At 61.7% G+C, this 19,298-nt stretch overlaps 2 protein-coding genes across 2 annotated transcripts; both read left to right on the forward strand.

Moving 5' to 3' along the window:
* Window positions 1-921: 921 nt before the first annotated feature.
* On the forward strand, window positions 922-11,047 carry TM6SF2 (transmembrane 6 superfamily member 2). Its single transcript, XM_056512938.1, has 10 exons — window positions 922-1,101; window positions 2,503-2,609; window positions 3,025-3,122; window positions 4,257-4,360; window positions 6,197-6,279; window positions 6,371-6,495; window positions 6,586-6,687; window positions 8,244-8,336; window positions 8,410-8,529; window positions 10,235-11,047. Exons 1-10 carry the CDS (start codon window positions 1,013-1,015, stop codon window positions 10,439-10,441), a joined length of 1,128 nt encoding a protein of 375 aa, XP_056368913.1. The 5' UTR covers window positions 922-1,012; the 3' UTR covers window positions 10,442-11,047.
* Window positions 11,048-12,154: 1,107 nt separating this feature from the next.
* HAPLN4 (hyaluronan and proteoglycan link protein 4) lies at window positions 12,155-18,995 on the forward strand. Its single transcript, XM_056512647.1, has 5 exons — window positions 12,155-12,252; window positions 13,392-13,533; window positions 14,842-15,204; window positions 17,018-17,320; window positions 18,569-18,995. Exons 2-5 carry the CDS (start codon window positions 13,392-13,394, stop codon window positions 18,898-18,900), a joined length of 1,140 nt encoding a protein of 379 aa, XP_056368622.1. The 5' UTR covers window positions 12,155-12,252; the 3' UTR covers window positions 18,901-18,995.
* Window positions 18,996-19,298: the final 303 nt, after the last annotated feature.

The raw sequence follows: 19,298 nt of genomic DNA on the forward strand, positions 1-19,298 counted from the left end.
TAAATATTCGGGAATTCCGGGTTTCCAGTGATCATTCCCGATCCCTTCAATCCTCACTGAAATCCGGGATTAAGAGTTCCCGATAAAAATTCGGGAATTCCGGGTTTCCAGCGGGATGCGCGGGGCGCTTGGAGTGGCCGCTCCCGATCCCTCTGTCCGTGTCCCCCTGTCCTTCCTCTATCCCCCGGTCCCTCCGTGTCCGTCTGTCCCCCGGTCCCCGCCAGTGTCCCCCTGTCTGTCCCCGCCAGTGTCCCCTGTCTGTCCCGCCGGAGTCCCCCGTCTGTCCCCGCCCGTATCCCCCCCGTCCCCGCCCCTGTCCCCTGTCTGTCCCGCCGCTCTCCCGGTCTGTCCCTGTCCATGTCCCCTGTCTGTCCCCTCCCGGTGACCCTGCCCGTGTCCCCCTCTGTCCCCGCCGGTATCCCCTGTTCCCGCCCGTATCGCCCCGTCCCCGCCCGTGTCCCCTGTCTGTCCCTGTCAGTGTCCCCTGTCTGTCCCCGCCCGTATCGCCCCGTCCCCGCCCGTGTCCCCGGTCTGTCCCTGTCAGTGTCCCCTCTCTATCCCCGCTCGTGTCTCCTGTCTGTCCCCGCCCGTATCGCCCCGTCCCCGCCCGTGTCTCGGTCTGTCCCCGCCCGTGTCCCCTGTCTGTCCCTGCTCATGTCCCCTTTCTATCCCCGCCGGCGTCCCCGGTCTGTCCCTGTCAGTGTCCTCTGTCTGTCCCCGCCCGTGTCTCAGTCTGTCCCCGCCCGTGTCTCTCTCTGTCCCCGCCCGTGTCCCCTGTCTGTCCCTGCTCATGTCCCCTTTCTATCCCCGCCGGTGTCCCCGGTCTGTCCCTGTCAGTGTCCCCTCTCTGTCCCCGCCCGTATCGCCCCGTCCCCGCCCGTGTCTCAGTCTGTCCCCGCCCGTGTCCCCTGCCTGTCCCGCCGCTGTCCCGGTGTCCCGGGCGCTCTGTGGCTTTAAGGCGCTGCCCGGGGCCGTCCCGGGGCCGAAGTCCGCGGGCCCGGTGCTGGCGGGGATGCAGCTCCGGGAGGGCCCGGCCGCCCTGGCCGCCCCCCTGCTCGCCCTCCCGGTGGCCTTCGGGGTCAGCGGTGTCGCCTCCCTGGAGTGAGTGGGGACCGGGAGGGACCCCCGGGACCGGGGAATGGGGAGTGGGGACTGGGAACGGGGAACGAGGAATGGCAAACGGGGAATGGGGACAGGAAGGGGCTCCCGAGACCGGGAGAGACCCCCGGGAATGGGGAACGTGGACTGGGGAAACGGGGAGAGAGCCCCGGGAATGGAGAATGGGGAGTGGGGACTGGGAAATGGGGAACGGGGAGTAGAGAATGCAGAATGGAGAATGGGGAATGGAGAATGGGGACAGGAAGGGGCTCCCGGGACCGGGAGAGACCCCCGGGAATGGGGAGTGGGGAACGGGGACTGGGAAATGGGGAACGGGGAAAGGGGAATGGGAACAGGAGAGGGGCTTCAGGGACCGGGAGAAGCCCCGGGGAATGGGGAGTGGGGGAACGGGGAGAGACCCCCCACCGGGAACGGTGAATAGGGAAGGGAAAAGAGGAGCGGGGAGTGGGGTCCTGCCCGGGGGAAGGGTTTGGGAGCGGCCCCGCAGCTCCGGGAGTGGGATCGGGCTGGGACGGGAGCGATCCCACCTGGAATCGGTGTCACATCCTCAGGGACCCGCCCGGACCTGGCAGCTGCGTCCCAGCCAGGGGACAGGGCTTGTCCTGGATCCGGGAATCCATCCCGGGACAGGGACTGGGGCTGTCCTGGATCCAGGAATCCATCCCGGGACAGGGACTGGGGCTATCCTGGATCCAGGAATCCATCCTGGGACAGGGGCTGGGGCTATCCCGGATCCAGGAATCCATCCCGGGACAGGGGCTGGGGCTGTCCCGGATCCGGGAATCCATCCCGGGACAGGGGCTGGGGCTGTCCTGGACCAGGGAATCCATCCCGGGACAGGGGCTCGGGCTATCCCGAAACCGGGAATCCATCCCGGGACAGGGGCTGGGGCTGTCCCGATACCGGGAATCCATCCCGGGACAGGGGCTGGGGCTGTCCTGGACCAGGGAATCCATCCCGGGACAGGGGCTGGGGCTGTCCCGAAACCGGGAATCCATCCCGGGACAGGGGCTGGGGCTATCCTGGACCAGGGAATCCATCCCGGGACAGGGGCTGGGGCTATCCCGGATCCGGGAATCCATCCCGGGACAGGGATGTCAATCCAGGTGTTCCCATGGGAAGGCGGCTGCAGGTGGGGTTTTGCCGCTGGATTTAAATCCCCTCTGGAAGTTCAGATCCCACAGAACCTCTCCCAGAGAGCCCAAATCCCGGGAATTCGGGTGATCCCGACCTGGGGAAATCCCGGGAATTCGGGTGATCCCGGCCTGAGGAGAGCCCAAATCCCGGGAATTCGGGTGAGCCCGGCCCATGGGCGGCAATTAGGGTTTTCTGGGAATGCGGGATCGGGGCCGTGCCGGTGCTGGAGCGTCCCCGACCCCACAGCGGCTCCCCCGGCCTGGCCCTGGCAGCGATCCTGGTGCTCATCGGCCTCGTGTCCCTCCTCATCCTCACCGGCGGCGCCGGCCTCGTCCAGGACCCGCTGTTCTGCGGTGAGACCCCGGGCGGGATCTGAGATTTGGGGTTTGGAATCTGGGGATTGGGATCTTGGATCTCTGGTCCGGAGTTTGGAATCTGGGGATTGGGATTTGAAGGGAGCTGTGGGATCCACATGGAGCAGGGATCTGGGATTAGGGATCTTGGATCTGGGATTTGGGGGTTGCGATCTGGGGTTTGAGATCTGGGATTTGGGGGAAGCTGCAGGACCGGCATGGAGCAGGGATTTGGGATTTGGGATTTTGAAGGAGATGTGGTACCTGCACAGAGCAGGGGTTTGGGATTCGGGACTTTGGGGATGTGCAGACCCAGGGATTTGGGATTTGGGATTTTGGGGGACCCTGCACGGAGCAGGGATTTGGGGTTTGGGATTTTGGGGGACCCCGCACGGAGCCCCCCGGCTCCCCGCAGTGTTCGTGGTGTTCTCCTTCGTGTCGGCCGTGGATTTGATCATCGCGCTGGAGGAGGACGGGATCATCTCGGGCTTCATGGAGCTCTACGTGCGGGAGGTGCCAGCCCTGCCCCGCACCCCGGGCCCCCGGTGTCACCCGGTGTGACCCCCCGGTGTCCCCTCCTGCCGTGACCCGGTGTCCCCTCTCCCGGTGTCCCCCTGCTGTCCCCACTCCCTGTGTCCCCTCCCGATGTCCCCATTCCCGGTGTCCTCATCCCCAGTGTCCCTTGTCGGTGTGACCAGCTGTCCCCTCCCAGTGTCCCCACCCCCGATGTCCCCACTCGCGGTGTCCCAACCCCCGGTGTCCCCTCTCGGTGCCCCCATTCCCGGTATCCCCCCGGTGTCCCCACCCTCGGTATCCTCTCCCGGTGTGACCGGCTGTCCTCTCCCGGTGTCCCCATTCCCGGTGTCCCCACTCCCGCTGTACCCCGCGGTATCCCCCCGCTGTCCCCTCCCAGTGTCCCCACCCCCGGTGTCCCCACTCGCGGTGTCCCCACCCCCGGTGTCCCCTCCCAGTGTCCCCACTCCCGGTGTGACCGGCTGTCTCCCCCCCCGGTGTCCCCTCCCTGTGTCCCCACCCCCGCTGTCCCCTCCTCGTGTCCCGTCCAGGTGTCCCCACTCCTGTGTCCCCTTCCGGTGCCCCCATTCCCGGTATTCCCCCAGCGTCCCCCCGGTGTCCTCCCGGTGTCCCTCCGGTGTGACCGGTTGTCCCCACTCCCGGTGTCCTGTCCCTGTGTCCCCACTCCTAGTTTCTCCACTCCCAGTGTCCCCTTCCCGGTGCCCCCCATTCCCGGTATCCTCCCGCTGTCCCCCCCCCGGTGTCCCCTCGCGGTGTCCCCACCCGCGCTGTCCCCCGTGTCCCCACCCGCTGTCCCCACCCCGTGTCCCCTCGCGGTGTCCCCACCCGCGCTGTCCCCCGTGTCCCCACCCGCTGTCCCCACCCCGTGTCCCCTCGCGGTGTCCCCACCCGCGCTGTGCCCCCTCCGCTGTCCCCTCGCGGTGTCCCCACCCGCGCTGTGCCCCCTCCGCTGTCCCCTCGCGGTGTCCCCACCCGCGCTGTCCCCCCTCCGCTGTCCCCTCGCGGTGCCCCCACCCGCGCTGTCCCCCGTGTCCCCTCGCGGTGCCCCCACCCGCGCTGTCCCCCGTGTCCCCACCCGCTGTCCCCACGCGCGCTGTCCCCGTGTCCCCGCAGGGTGACCCCCACCTGCGCACGGCTCACGGGCTCCTCACCTGCTACTGGGACGGCTCCGTGCACTACGGGCTGTGCCTGGGCATGGCCGGCGCCGTGGGGCGCAGGTGGGCGGGGGGACCCCAACTCCTGAGGAGGGGGCGAGGGGGGCGGGGGGATCCCGAATTTCCTGAGGAGGGGGCTCGAAAATCCCGAATTTCCTGAGGAGAGAGCTCAAGGGGTGGAGAATCCAAATTTCCTGAGGAGGGGGTTGGAAAATCCCGAATTTCTTGAGGAGGGGGCTTGGAAATCCCGAATTTCCTGAGGAGGGGGCTTGAAAATCCCGAATTTCCTGAGGAGGGAGCTCAAGGGGTGGAGAATCCAAATTTCCTGAGGAGGGGGCTCGAAAATCCCGAATTTCCTGAGGAGAGGGCTCGAGGGGACGGGGGATCCCGAATTTCCTGAGGAGGGGGCGAGGGGGGCGGGGGATCCCGAATTTCCTGAGGAGGGAGCTCGAGAATCCCGAATTTCCTGAGGAGGGGGTTGGAAAACCCCAAATTTCCTGAGGAGAGAACTCGAGGGGATGGGGGATCCCGAATTTCTTGAGGAGGGGGCTTAGGGGTGGGAGAATCCCGAATTTCCTGAGAAGGGGGCTCGGGGAGTGGAGAATCCGAATTTCCTGAGGAGGGGGTTGGAAAATCCCGAATTTCCTGAGGAGAGGGCTCTCGGTGGGTGAAAAATCCCGAACTTTGAGGAGGGGCTCCCATTGGGTGGCAAATCCCGAATTTTGACGAGGGGACTCCCCGTGGGGATGAAAAATTCCGAATTTTGAGGAGGGGGCTCAGGAGTGATCCCGGGAGAGCTCAGGGGGCTCCTGATGGGCGAAAAATCCCGAATTTTGTGGAGGGGGCTCCCCGTAAGTGGCAAAAAAACCCAAATTTTGAGTCGGGGTCTCCCGGGGTGGGGGGGGTGACAAACCCCAATTTTTGAGGAGGGGTCTCCCGGGATAAGGGGGTGACAAACCCCAAATTTTGAGGAGGGGTCTCCCGGGGTGAGGGGGGTGACAAATCCCAAATATTGAGGAGGGGTCTCCCGGGGTGGGGCTGACAAATCCCAAATTTTGAGGAGGGGTTTCCCGGGATAAGGGGGTGACAAACCCCAAATTTTGAGGAGGGGTCTCCCGGGGTGAGGGGGGTGACAAACCCCAAATATTGAGGAGAGGTCTCCCGGGGTGGGGCTGACAAACCCCAAATTTTGAGGAGGGGTCTCCCGGGGTGGGGGTTGACAAACCCCAAATATTGAGGAGGGGTCTCCCGGGGTGAGGGGGGTGACAAACCCCAAATTTTGAGGAGGGGTCTCCCGGGATGAGGGGGCTGACAAACCCCAAATTTTGAGGAGGGGTCTCCCGGGGTGGGGGTGGGGTGACAAACCCCAAATTTTGAGGAGGGGTCTCCCGGGGTGAGGGGGGTGACAAATCCCAAATTTTGAGGAGAGGTCTCCCGGGATGAGGGGGCTGACAAACCCCAAATATTGAGGAGGGGTCTCCCGGCGTGGGGCTGACAAACCCCAAATTTTGAGGAGAGGTCTCCCGGGATGAGGGGGCTGACAAACCCCAAATATTGAGGAGGGGTCTCCCGGCGTGGGGCTGACAAACCCCAAATTTTGAGGAGGGGTCTCCCGGGATGAAGGGGGTGACAAATCCCAAATATTGAGGAGGGGTCTCCCGGCGTGGGGCTGACAAACCCCAAATTTTGAGGAGGGGTCTCCCGGGATGAGGGGGCTGACAAACCCCAAATATTGAGGAGGGGTCTCCCGGGGTGGGGGGGTGGACAAACCCCAAATTTTGAGGAGGGGTCTCCCGGGGTGGGGGGGTGGACAAACCCCAAATTTTGAGGAGGGGTCTCCGGGATGAAGGGGGTGACAAACCCCAAATTTTGAGTCGGGGTCTCCCGCTGTCCCCGCAGGAAGAATTACCGCGGGCTGGGTCTGTTCTGGCTGGGCTCGCTGCTGATGAGCGCCGTGGTTTTCCTGCTGGGCAATCTGATCGGTACGGAGTGGGGAGGGGGCTGCGACCCCCGAGGAGGAGGAGGGGGAGGAGGGGGAGGAAGGCTCCGTGCCCACCCCGCTCTCTCCCGCAGGGAAATACAGCTCCGAGCTGAGCCCGGCCTTCCTCCTCAACCTGCCCTACCTCCTCCTCCTCACCTGGACCGGCCTCCGGCTCTTCCGGCAGCCGCGGCCGCTGCCGAGCCTCAGCCCCGAGAAGGTGAGGCCGGGAATGGGTTTATTTTATTTATTTTTTTTTCACTCTCTGATCCAACCTCTCCCCAAAAAAATCCCGATTTTCCTGTGGCAGATCGCAGAGGAGCAGCGCAAACCTCTGTACCAGCGGCCGCGGGACCTGCTCCTCATCCTCATCCTCATCCTCACCGCTGCCTTCACCTTCTTCAGGGGGATGGTGAGAGACGGGGGGTCTGGAGGGGTTTGGGGGTGTCCTGGAGGGGCTCGAGGGGGAATTTGGGGGGTCTCGAAGGGTCCTGGAGGGTCTCGGGGGTGTCCTGGGATGGCTCGGGGACTTTTAGAGGGGTCTGGGGGGAGTCCTGGAGGGTCTCGGGGTGTCCTGGAGGGGTTCAGGGGGATCCTGGAGGGGCTCGAGGGGGAATTTGGGGGGTCTCGAAGGGTCCTGGAGGGTCTCAGGGGTGTCCTGGGATGGCTCGGGGGGACTTTTAGAGGGGCTTGGGAGGAGTCCTGGAGGGTCTCGGGGTGTCCTGGAGGGGTTCAGGGGGATCCTGGAGGGGCTCAGGGGTAAATCTGGGGGGTCTCAAAGGGTCCTGGAGGGTCTCGGGGGTGTCCTGGGATGGCTCGGGGACTTTTAGAGGGGTCTGGGGGGAGTCCTGGAGGGTCTCGGGGTGTCCTGGAGGGGTTCAGGGGGATCCTGGAGGGGCTCGAGGGGGAATTTGGAGGGTCTCGAAGGGTCCTGGAGGGTCTCAGGGGTGTCCTGGGATGGCTCGGGGGGACTTTTAGAGGGGCTTGGGAGGAGTCCTGGAGGGTCTCGGGGTGTCCTGGAGGGGTTTGGGGGCGTCCTGTAGGGGCTCGGGAAGTCCTGGAAGGGTTCGGGGTGGTCCTGGACGGGGTTCTGGGGGGGTCCTCGGGTATCTCGGGGGACTCTTGAAGAGGTTTTGGGGGCTCCTGAGTGTTCTCGGGGGGTCCTGGGGTGGGTCCGGATGGTGCTGGAGGGGCTTTGGGGGGATCCTTGAGGGGTTCGGGGTGTCCTGGAGGAGTTCTTGGGGGTCCTGGAGTGGGTCGGGGGACTCTTGGAGGGGTTCGGGGGGAGTCCTGAAGGGTTGGGGGGTCCTGGAGGGGTTCAGTGGGCTCTTGGAGGGGATTTGGGGGGATCTGGGAGGTCTCGGGGGGACTCTGGAAAGTTTTGGGGGTGTCTTGGAGGGGTTCGGGGGATCCTGGAGGGTCTTGGAGAGGCTTTGGGGTATCCTGGAGGGTCTCAGGATGGTCCTGGAGGGTCTCAGGATGGTCCTGGAGGGGCTCGGGTGATCCTGGCGCATCTTGGGGGGTTCCTGGAGGGTCCCGGTAGTCCCAGGCAGGATCCCAGGGGTCCTGGGGGGGATCTCGGTGGTCCCGGGCCGGGTCCCGGGAGTCCCGGGAAGGGACTCTGTGGTCCCAGGGAGGATCTCGGTGGTCCCAGGGAGGGTTCTGGTAGTCCCGGTGAGGGTCCCGGGGGTTCCTGGAGGGTCTCGGGGGTCTCGGGGAGTATCTCGGTTGTCCCGAGGAGGATCTCGGGGGTCCCAGGGAGGGTCCCAGGGGTCCTGGGGGGGATCTCGGTGGTCCCGGGAAAGGTCCCAGTGGTCCCGGAGAGGGTCCCGGGAATCCCGAGGAGGATCTCGGTGGTCCCGAGGAGGATCCCGGGGGTCCCGAGGAGGATCCCGGTGGTCCCAGGGAGGATCCCGGGGGTCCCGGGCAGGGTCCCCTCCCCTCGCCCACCTCTGCCCCCCTCCCCAGGTGGTGCTGGACTGCCCGGCCGACTCCTGCTTTGACTACACCTACCTGCACGAGCCGTACCTGCGCGACCCCGTGGGCTACCCCAAAGTGCAGGTGAGGGGGAGGGGGCCCGGACCCCCCCCCAGGAGCCACCAGGGCCACCAGGGGTGACAATCTGTCCCCTCAGATGCTGATCTACCTGTTCTACCTGCTGCCCTTCCTCCTGCTCGCCATCTACGCGCTGGCCGTGCCCGGCTGCTCCTGGTTGCCCGACTGGAGCTTGGTGGTCGCCGGAGCCGTGGCGCAGGTGGGGAAAAACCCTGGGATTTTTGGGGAAAAAAATCCCAACCGGGAGGCCTCAAAATCCTGGGATTTGGGGGGAAAAATACCGGGATTTGGGGGGAAAAATACCGGGATTTGGGAAAAAAAAAACCTCAAGAAGGCAGCCCCGAAATTCCGGGATTTGGGCAGGAAATCCCAACTGGGTGGCTCCGAAATTCTGGGATTTTTTTTGGGAAAAATCCTCAAGTGGGCAGCCCCGAAATTCCGGGATTTGGGGGGAAAAACCCAACCCGGCAGCCCCGAAATCCCGGGATTTGTGGGGGAAAACTCAACTGAGTGGCTCAGAAATCCTGGGATTGTGGGGTGAACAAATATACCGGGATTTGGGGGGAAAAAATCTCAAGCTGGGGGCAGATCCCGATTTGGGGGGATAAATCCCGGATTTGGGGGGCTAAATCCCAGTTTTGGGGGTTAAATCCCGGTTTAGGAGTGTAAATCCCGATTTTGGAGTGCAAATCCAAATTTTGGGGGGGTAAATCCCGTTTTTGGGGGCAGAGCCGCAGCCGCTCTGCAAGTGGAGCAGCTCGGCTGCAGATAATTGCTTTGGCCTCGGTGGATTTGGACAGAGCCCGGGATTAGTGGGACAGAAATTGCACCTTTTAGGGCCGGAATTCTGCACCTTATAGGGCCGGAATTCTGCACCTTATAGGGCCGGAATTCTGCTCCTTTTAGGACCGGAATTCTGCACCTTATAGGGCCGGAATTCTGCACCTTTTAGGGTCGGAATTCTCCACCTTTCAGGGTCGGAATTCTGCACCTTTAGGACCGGAATTCTGAACATTTTAGGGTCGGAATTCTGCACCTTTTAGGGCCGGAATTCTGCACCTTATAGGGCTGGAATTCTGCACCTTTAAGGACCGGGATTCTGCACCTTTTAGGGTCGGAATTCTGCACCTTTTAGGGTCGGAATTCTGCAAGTTTTAGGACCGGGGTTTTGCACCTTTAGGGTCGGAATTCTGCACATTTTAGGGTCGGAATTCTGCACGTTTTAGGACCGGGGTTTTGCACCTTTTAGGGCCGGGGTTTTGCACCTCTAGGGCCGGAATTCTGCACCTTTTAGGACCGGGGTTTTGCACCTTTTAGGGCCGGAATACTGCATTTTTTAGGGTCGGAATTCTGCACCTTTTAGGACCGGGATTCTGCACCTTTTAGGGTCGGAATTCTGCACCTTTTAGGACCGGAATTCTGCACCTTTCAGGGTCGGAATTCTGCACCTTTCAGGGTCGGAATTCTGCACCTTTTAGGGCCGGAATTCTGCACCTTTTAGGACCGGGGTTTTGCACCTTTTAGGACCAGAATTCTGCACATTTTAGGACCGGGGTTTTGCACCTTTTAGGACCAGAATTCTGCAGCTTTAGGGTCGGAATTCTGCACCTTTTAGGGCCGGGGTTTTGCACCTTTTAGGGCCGGAATTCTGCACATTTTAGGACCGGGGTTTTGCACCTTTTAGGACCAGAATTCTGCAGCTTTAGGGTCGGAATTCTGCACGTTTTAGGACCGGGGTTTTGCACCTTTTAGGACCAGAATTCTGCAGCTTTAGGGTCGGAATTCTGCACCTTTTAGGACCAGAATTCTGCACCTTTTAGGGCCGGAATTCTGCATCTTTTAGGGATGGGTGTTTCGCACCTTTTGGGGCCGCTCCCCTCTCACTCCCCCACCCCTTTTCCCAGGCTCAGTTCGCCCACCTGGGCTCCTCGCTGCACTCCCGCACCCCGTTCCCGTACCAGACCCCGGACGAGGTCCTGTGGAGTTTCCTCCTCTCCAACCTCCTGTACGCGCTGGGCCCGCAGCTGCTGGCGCTGCGCTGCCTGCGCTCCCCGGCCTTTTTCCTTCCCCCCGCCAACCCGCGCCTGGCCCGCGCCAAAAAGCACCAGTGACGTGTCCTGCTGTCCCCCCGGCATCGGTGTCACCACCCCTGGGGCTGCTGTCGCCACCCCTGGGCTGCTCTACTCATCCCGGTTCTCACCTCGGGGCTTTCTGTCCCCGTCCCTGGGTTGCTGTCCCCACCTCAGGGGTGTTGTCCCCATCCATGGGATTTCTGTCCCCAACCCTGGTGCTTCTCTCCCCTCTCTGAGCACTGGATGTCTCCAGAAATGTCCCCAGGGGTTTCCCAAAGGTGACCCCAGAGATGTCCCCATGAGGACAGAGATGTCCCCAGAAAAGTCCCCAGAGGTGTCCCCAAAAGTGACCCCAGGGGTGTCCTCAGAAGTGTCCCAGGGGTGACCCCAAAGGTGTCCCCAGGGATGCTCCGCTCCCCCAAAAGCCGTGGGGACCCCGGGAGTGTCCGCGGGGACATCGCTGCAGTCCCAGCCCTGCCCTCGTGTCGCTGCTGGGGGACGCGGGAGCCGCGGTCCCGCCCGGCGGGTCCCGGTGGGTCCCGGTGGATCCCGGGGGTCCCGGTGGGTCCCGGGGGTCCCGATCCCGTCCCGGGGGGCTCCGGGGTGGGCACAGCCACCAAATAAAGGAGCCGAGGTTCGCTCCGAGCACGAATCCAGCCGCCCTTTCGGGGGGCTGGGGGCGGCTGGGCCGGGGGTCCCTGCGGTGCCGGGGTGGCCGCGGGTGGGCAGGGGGTGGGCGGGAGTAAGATTTTGGGGGGTGGTCACACGGCAAGGAGTGGCACCGGGGTTATTGTGGGGTGGGCACAAGGCGGAAGGGTGGTACCGGGATTTTGGGGTGGCACCCGCCGGGTTGGTGTGAGATTTTGGGGGGTTTTACCGGGGTTTTGGGGTTTCATCCACCGGGCTGGTGTGAGATTTTGGGGGGTTGTACCGGGATTTTGGGGTTTCATCCACCGGGCTGGTGTGAGATTTTGGGGGGTTGTACCGGGATTTTGGGGTTTCATCCACCGGGCTGGTGTGAGATTTTGGGGGGTTGTACCGGGATTTTGGGGTTTCATCCACCGGGCTGGTGTGAGATTTTGGGGGGTTGTACCGGGATTTTGGGGTTTCATCCACTGGGCTGGTGTGAGATTTTGGGGGGTGGTACCGGGGTTTTGGGGTGGCACCCGCCGGGTGGGTGTGAGATTTTGGGGGGTTTTACCGGGATTTTGGGGTTTCATCCACCGGGCTGGTGTGAGATTTTGGGGGGTTGTACCGGGATTTTGGGGTTTCATCCACTGGGCTGGTGTGAGATTTTGGGGGGTGGTACCGGGGTTTTGGGGTGACACACACTGGGTCGGTGTGAGATTTTCGGGAGTGGGCACACGGCAGGAGGGTGGTACCGGGATTTTGGGGTTTCATCGGCCGGGCTGGTGTGACATTTTGGGGGGTGGTACCGGGATTTTGGGGTTTCATCCACCGGCCTGGTGTGAGATTTTGGGGGGTGGTACCGGGATTTTGGGGTGGCACCCGCCGGGTTGGATTGTGAGATTTTGGGGGGTGGTACCGGGGTTTTGGGGTGGGCACAGCCGCCCTTGCGGTGCCCGCGGCGGGGATTTACCGGACGCTGCTCCTCGTGCCCCGCCCGCAGCCCGGCCCGGGGGTCCCGGCAGTACCGGGGGGCTCCGGGGGACACCGGGCGCGCCCGTGACCTTGGCGAGCAGCGGGGCCGGGCCGAGCTCCCGGTGTCGCCCCCTGCGTGGAGCCGCACCGGCGGTACCGGGGGCGGTACCGGGGGCGGTACCGGGGGAGGTACCGGGGGAGGCACCGGCGGCACCATCGCGCTCCCGCGGGCCGGCACCGGGCACACGGTGAGTGCGGGGCTGCGGCCGCCGCTCCTTCGCACGGGACCCCCGGTACCGGGAGGGACGCGGCTGGCGGGGGTCGCTCCCTGCGGGGCGGTGACGGGAACGGGGCTCCCCCCTCGCTGCGCTGTCCCCGCCCGGACACCGGAGTCCCGCAGCCCCGGGGCTGCCGCCGCAGTGTCCCGCACTGCAACACCGCACCGGGCCCGCGGCCGCCGAGCGCCGCCACCGGCACCGGGACCCCGCGGGGCTCCCGCTCCTTCTGCCCCCGCAGCCGACACCGGGATGCCCCGGGGGGGCTTTTCCCCCACCGGGCACCGGGACCCCCGTGCGGGGGGTGTCCCGCTCCTTCTGCCCGCGGACCGGGCACCGGGGCTGCCCCGCTCGCTCTCAGCCCGGGTTTGGCACCGGGACCACCGGGGGGGTTGCCCACCGCCCCCTGCCCCCGGGTTTGGCACCGGGAGGGTCTGACCCGCTCCTCCCGTGCTGAGCGGGTACCGGGACCCCCGGGGGGGGGGTTTGCCCACCTCCCCCTGCCCGCGGATCGGACACCGGGACCCCCGGGAGGGGCTGCCCCGCTTTTTGTGCCCCTCGAGCGGACCCCGAGCCCCCGGACTCGGCACCGGGAGCACCGAGAGGGGCTGTCCCTGCCCCTGTCCCCCCATCCCGCTCCCCAGAGCCAGGCTCGCATTTGGGGCACCCCAAGAGCTCGGGGCTCCCCCCGAGGAGGGGGAGTCTCCTCCACGCGCTGTCCTTGGGGAGGGGGCGAGGCCGAGGGGGGGGTCTCGGGGGTCTCCTCTGCCCGCTCCGTGCCCATCGGTTCAGTTTCCAGAGGTGCCATAAATAACTCCGGAGATCCGAAGCGGCGCTGCTGCCATGAAATATTCATCCCTCCTGGGAGCCAGCGGGGCTGGCCGGGTTCAGAGCCGGGGTTGGGGGTCCCTGTGGGGCCGAGGGGTCCCTGTGGGGCCGGGGGGTCCCTGTGGGGTCAGGGGGGTCCCTGTGGGTCAGGGGAGCGAGCAGTGACCGCCCCAGCCCTGCCCGACCCCATCGGGCTGGGCACCAGCGTCACTCCTGGGGGTTCCCCTCAGCCGTGGGGGGGTTTTTGGGGGTGCTGAGGGCGCTGCTGTCCCACCCCCCTTCAGATGCGTCCCCAAATCCCCCGGGCCGGCGGCCCCGCGGCGCCGCTGCTGCTCGCCACCCTGCTCGCCACCCTGCTCGCCACCGCGCTCGCCGGTGAGGTGCTGCCCAGCGCCCGCGGCAGGAAGAAGGTGGTTCATGTGATGGGTGAGTGGGGTCGGGGTCCAGCGGCGGGTTTGGGGTTGGGGGAGCCGCCTGCAGCCGTTTTGGGGTTTAGTGGCCGTCACAGCACGGGCCAGGGCTCTGATGTTGTCCCCGTGTCCCCCCTGTCCTATGGGAAACGTCCTGGGATTATCCCAAACTCTCCTTTTAGGGTTTGTGAAGTCCTGCAAAAAAAGGGGAATTTCCCCCAAAGTGTGTTCTCACATCTTTATCCTGCCTTGTCCCTAAAAGAGAGGAATTCCCCCCGAAAGTGTCCCCACATCGCCATCCTGCTTTGTTCCTAAAAGAGGGGAATTCCTCCCATATCCCCACCCTGCCTTGTCCCCAAAATAGGAGAATTGTCCCCAAAGTGTGACCCCACATCCCCATCCTCCTTTACCCCCAAAAGGGGGAACTCAACCCAAACATGTTCCCACATTCCCATCCTAATTTGCTCCTAAAAGAGAACTCAACCCAAAGGATGCTCCCACATCCCCATCCTGCTTCGCCCCTAAAAGAAGGAAAATCCTTCTATATCCCCATCATACCTTGCCCCCAAAAGAGGAGAATTCCCTCCAAAAGCGTGACCCCACATCCCCATCCTTCTTTACCCCTAAAAGAGGAGAACTCAACCCAAAGGATGCTCCCATATCCCCATCCTGCCTTGCCCCCAAAATAGGAGAATTGTCCCCAAAGTGTGACCCCACATCCCCATCCTTCTTTACCCCTAAAAGAAGGAAATTCCTTCCATATCCCCATCCTGCCTTGCCCCCCAAAAGAGGAGAATTCCCTCCAAAAGCGTGACCCCACATCCCCATCCTTCTTTACCCCTAAAAGAGGAGAACTCAACCCAAAGGATGCTCCCACATCCCCATCCTGCTTCGCCCCTAAAAGAAGGAAAATCCTTCCATATCCCCATCCTGCCTTGCCCCCAAAAGAGAAGAATTCCCCCCAAGGCGTGACCCCACATCCCCATCCTCCTTCACCCCTAAAAGAGGAGAACTCAACCCAAAGGATGCTCCCACATCCCCATCCTGCCTTGCCCCCAAAATAGGAGAATTGTCCCCAAAGTGTGACCCCACATCCCCATCCTTCTTTACCCCTAAAAGAAGGAAATTCCTTCCATATCCGCATCCTACCTTGCCCCCAAAAGAGGAGAATTCCCCCCAAGGCGTGACCCCACATCCCCATCCTCCTTTACCCCTAAAAGAGGAGAACTCAACCCACAGGATTCTCCCACATCCCGCTTTACCACTTCGGCCTGTGCCATCCCCGGGGCGGTGGCAGTCCCTGACTGTCCCCGTGTCCCCTCAGAGGGTGACAGCGGTGCCGTGGTGGTGCAGACCGCTCCGGGCAAGGTGGTGACCCACCGCGGCGGCACCATCATCCTGCCCTGCCGCTACCACTACGACATCTCCGCGCACGACCCGGCCGAGATCCGCCTCAAGTGGACCAAAGTGACCGAGCCCATGGATTTCGTGGACGTGTTCGTGGCGCTGGGCAAAGCCCGGCGGGCGTTCGGCTCCTACCGGGGCCGCACGGCGCTGCAGGAGGACGGCGCGGGCGACGCCTCCCTCATCATCCGCAACGTCACCCTGCAGGACTACGGGCGCTACGAGTGCGAGGTGACCAACGAGCTCGAGGATGACACCGGAGTGGTCAAACTGGACCTGGAAGGTGGCTCGGGGTGTTCCCCGGGTGGCGTTCCTGGGGTTTTTTCAGGGGGTTTGTGGGGGCGGTTATGGGGTTTTGTTGGTGGGGAGGGTTTATGGTGGTGGCTGGTAGAAGTGGTGGGGTAAGAGAGTTTTGGGCGTGGGAAAGGGGGGAATGGTTTTTTTTAGGGGTTCCGGGGGTGGCAAAGGGGGAAAACGCCTTTTTAGGGGTTTGAGGAAGCGGTTTTGGAAGTTCCAGGTGGTTTTTCCAGCCAGAACTTCCATTTTCCCAAATCCCAGAGCAGAATCTCCTGGAGTTTGGGGTTCCCAAAACCTTGCTCTCCTCACAAAACCAAAGAGATTTTCCAAGAGATTATCCCAACCAGATTTTCCGTTTCCCCAAATCCCAGAGCAGAATCTCCTGGAGTTTGGGGTTCCCAAAACCTGGCACTCCTTACAAAGTGACAGAGATTTTCCAGGCGATTCTCCCAACTAGAACTCCCATTTCCCCAAATCCTAGATCAGAATATCCTGGAGTCTGGGGTTCCCAAAACCTCGGTCTCCTTTCAGAAGGACAGTGAGAGGGATTTTCCAGGCAATTCTCCCAAAGTCCAGAATTCCCATTTCCCCAAATCCCAGAGCAGAATCTCCTGGAGTTTGGGGTTCCCAAAACCTGTATCTCTTTACAAAGAGATTTTCCCAGGAGATTCTCCCAACCAGATTTTCCATTTCCCCAAATCCCAGAGCAGAATCTCCTGGAATTTGGGGCTCCCTTCAATCCCAAACCCCATCTCTCCCAAAATTTCTCGCAGAGGGATGATGAGTGGGATTTCCCAGACGATTTTCCCAACGTGCAGAATTCCTGTTTCCCCAAATCCTAGATTAGAACTTCCTGAACTTTGGGGTTCCCAAAACCTGTCTCTCCTTACAAAGTGACAGAGATTTTCCAGGAGATTCTCCCAACCAGATTTTCCATTTCCCCAAATCCTAGATTAGAACTTCCTGGAGTTTGGGGTTCCCAAAACCTCGCTCTCCTTTCAGAAGGACAATGAGTGGAATTTTCCAGGCGTTTCTCTCTACCAGAATTCCCATTTCCCCAAATCCCTGAGCAGAACCTCCTGGAATTTGGGGTTCCCAAAACCTCTTCTCCTTGAAAAGCCACAGAGATTTTCCAGGCGGTTCTCCCAAAGTCCAGAATTCCCATTTCCCCAAATCCCAGAGCAGAATCTCCTGGAATTTGGGGCTCCCTTCAATCCCAAACCCCATCTCTCCCAAAACTCCTTGCAGGGGGATGACGAGTGGGATTTCCCAGACGATTTTCCCAACGTGCAGAATTCCCGTTTCCCCAAATCCTAGATTATAACTTCCTGGAGTTTGGGGTTCCCAAAACCTCGCTGTCCTTTCAGAAGGACAATGAGTGGAATTTTCCAGGCGTTTCTCTCTACCAGAATTCCCATTTCCCCACATCCCAGAGCAGAATCTCCTGGAGTCTGGGATTCCCAAAACCTGTCTCTCCTTACAAAGAGATTTTCCCAGGAGATTCTCCCAACCAGATTTTCCATTTCCCCAAATCCTAGATTAGAACTTCCTGGAGTTTGGGGTTCCCAAAACCTCGCTCTCCTTACAAAGTGACAGAGATTTTCCAGGAGATTCTCCCAACTAGAATTCCCATTTCCCCAAATCCCAGAGCAGAATCTCCTGGAATTTGGGGCTCCCTTCAATCCCAAACCCCATCTCTCCCAAAACTTGCAGAGGGATGACGAGTGGGATTTCCCAGACGATTCTCCCCTCACACCTCCCACCCTCCAAACCAAAAACCCCCAACTCCTCCATCCCAGGGGTGATTTTCCCGTACCACCCGCGCTTGGGGCGCTACACCCTGAACTTCCACGAGGCTCAGCAGGCGTGCCTGGAGCAGGACGGGATCCTGGCGTCGCACGATCAGCTGCACCAGGCGTGGCTGGAGGGGCTGGACTGGTGCAACGCGGGCTGGCTGCAGGACGGCTCGGTGCAGTACCCGATCTCCCGGCCCCGCGAGCGCTGCGGCCGCAAGGACACGCCCGTGGGAGTCCGGAATTACGGCTTCAGGCACAAGGAGAGCGAGCATTATGATGCCTTCTGCTTCACCTCCAACCTCAACGGTGAGGGGGAGTCCCGGTTTGGAGGGCAGGTGTCTGCCGAGAAAGCCCTCCAGCCCTAAAAATGCGTTTATGGGGTCCTCGGGATTTTCATCCGTCACCTCCAGCCCTCCAAAATGTGTTCATGGGACCCACAGGGTTTTTATCCATCACCTCCAGCCCCCAATAATGTGTTCATGATCTCCACAGGGTATTCATCCATCACCTCCAGCTCCCCAAAATGTGTTCATGAGATCCACAGGATTTTCATCCATCACCTTCATCCCCCTAAAATGTGTTTGAGGTCTCCACAGAGCTTCCCTCCATGACCTCCAGCCCCAAAAAAGTGTTCATGGGGTCCTCAGGGTTTTCATCCATCACCTCCAGCTCCCCAAAATGTGTTCATGGGATCCACAGGGTTTTTATCCATCACCTCCATCCCCCCAAAAATGTGTTCATGATCTCCACAGAGCTTCCCTCCATCACCTCCAGCTCCCCAAAACATGTTCATGAGATCCACAGAATTTTCATCCATCACCTCCAGCCCCAGAATTATATTGGGGGGGCCTCCAGATCATTTGTACCCCTGCACTTCTCCAACCTCCTCAAAACGTTTTTGGGGCTCCGTTTTTATGCATCATCTCTGCCCCAAAAATGCATTCATGGGGTCCTCAGATTTTCATCCATCACCTCCAGCCCCCAAAATGTGTTCATGAGATCCACAGGATTTTCATCCATCACCTTCATCCCCCTAAAATGTGTTTGAGGTCTCCACAGAGCTTCCCTCCATGACCTCCAGCCCCAAAAAAGTGTTCATGGGGTCCTCAGGGTTTTCATCCATCACCTCCAGCTCCCCAAAATGTGTTCATGAGATCCACAGGATTTTCATCCATCACCTCCATTCCCCCAAAATGTGTTTGAGGTCTCCACAGAGCTTCCCTCCATCACCTCCAGTCCCAAAAATGCGTTCATGGGGTCCTCAGGGTTTTCATCCATCACCTCCATCCCCCAAAAAATGTGTTCATGATCTCCATGAGCTTCCCTCCATCACCTCCAGCTCCCCAAAATGTGTTCATGGGGTGCTCAGGGTTTTCATCCATCACCTCCAGCCCCCAATGATGTGTCTGGGGTCTCCACAGGGTTTTCATGCATCACCTCCAGCCCCTCAAAACGAGTCCAGATCCCTCATTCCCACCCCACCGCCTCCCAGACCCAGAGACGCTCCAGCACTCCCCTCACCCCTTTCACCCCCATATTTTTTTTTTCCCCCAGGCAAAGTCTATTTCCTGAAAACCTTCCGCAAGCTGAGCTACCCGGAGGCGGTGCAGGCGTGCAAGAACAACGGGGCCGCGGTGGCCAAGGTGGGGCAGCTGTACGCGGCCTGGAAGATCCAGCTGCTGGACCGCTGCGAGGCGGGCTGGCTGGAGGACGGCAGCATCCGCTACCCCATCGTCAACCCCCGCGCCCGCTGCGGCGGCCGCGAGCCCGGCGTGCGCAACCTCGGCTTCCCCGACAAGAAGTACAAGCTCTTCGGCGTTTATTGCTTTAAAAAAGCCGGAGGAGCCGCGCCCGTGGTGGGTGGGGGGCTCCCCAAGCGCGTGTGAGGGCGGCACCCCCGGGTTTGGTCGGGGGTTGGTTTTTTTTTTTCTCTCTCCTCCTGTGCTGTGCGGGGAGCTGCGGGCGGCTCCTGGCTGCGGAGTGTCGCCGGAGAGGGTTGGTGGCGCTCGGTGGCGCTTGGGGACACCGAGGCAGCGGGAGGGGAAGGGGTTGGTGAGGCCGGGCAGGAGCGGGGTTGGGTCCTGCCGCTACTCGCAGCTCTCGCTTCTCGACGCGGCTGTTTGCATGCGCTAAAAGGGGCCGCAGAGCCCCCGCCCTCCTCATCCTCATCCTCATCCTCATCCTCATCCTCATCCTCATCCTCACCTTCATCCTCAGCCTCATCCCCATCCTCATCTCCTGTTCCTCATCCCCATGCCCACCCTCATCCTCCTCCTCCTCATTT

Source organism: Oenanthe melanoleuca, chromosome 28, assembly GCF_029582105.1.
Source record: "Oenanthe melanoleuca isolate GR-GAL-2019-014 chromosome 28, OMel1.0, whole genome shotgun sequence".
Taxonomy (NCBI): Eukaryota; Metazoa; Chordata; class Aves; order Passeriformes; family Muscicapidae; genus Oenanthe; species Oenanthe melanoleuca.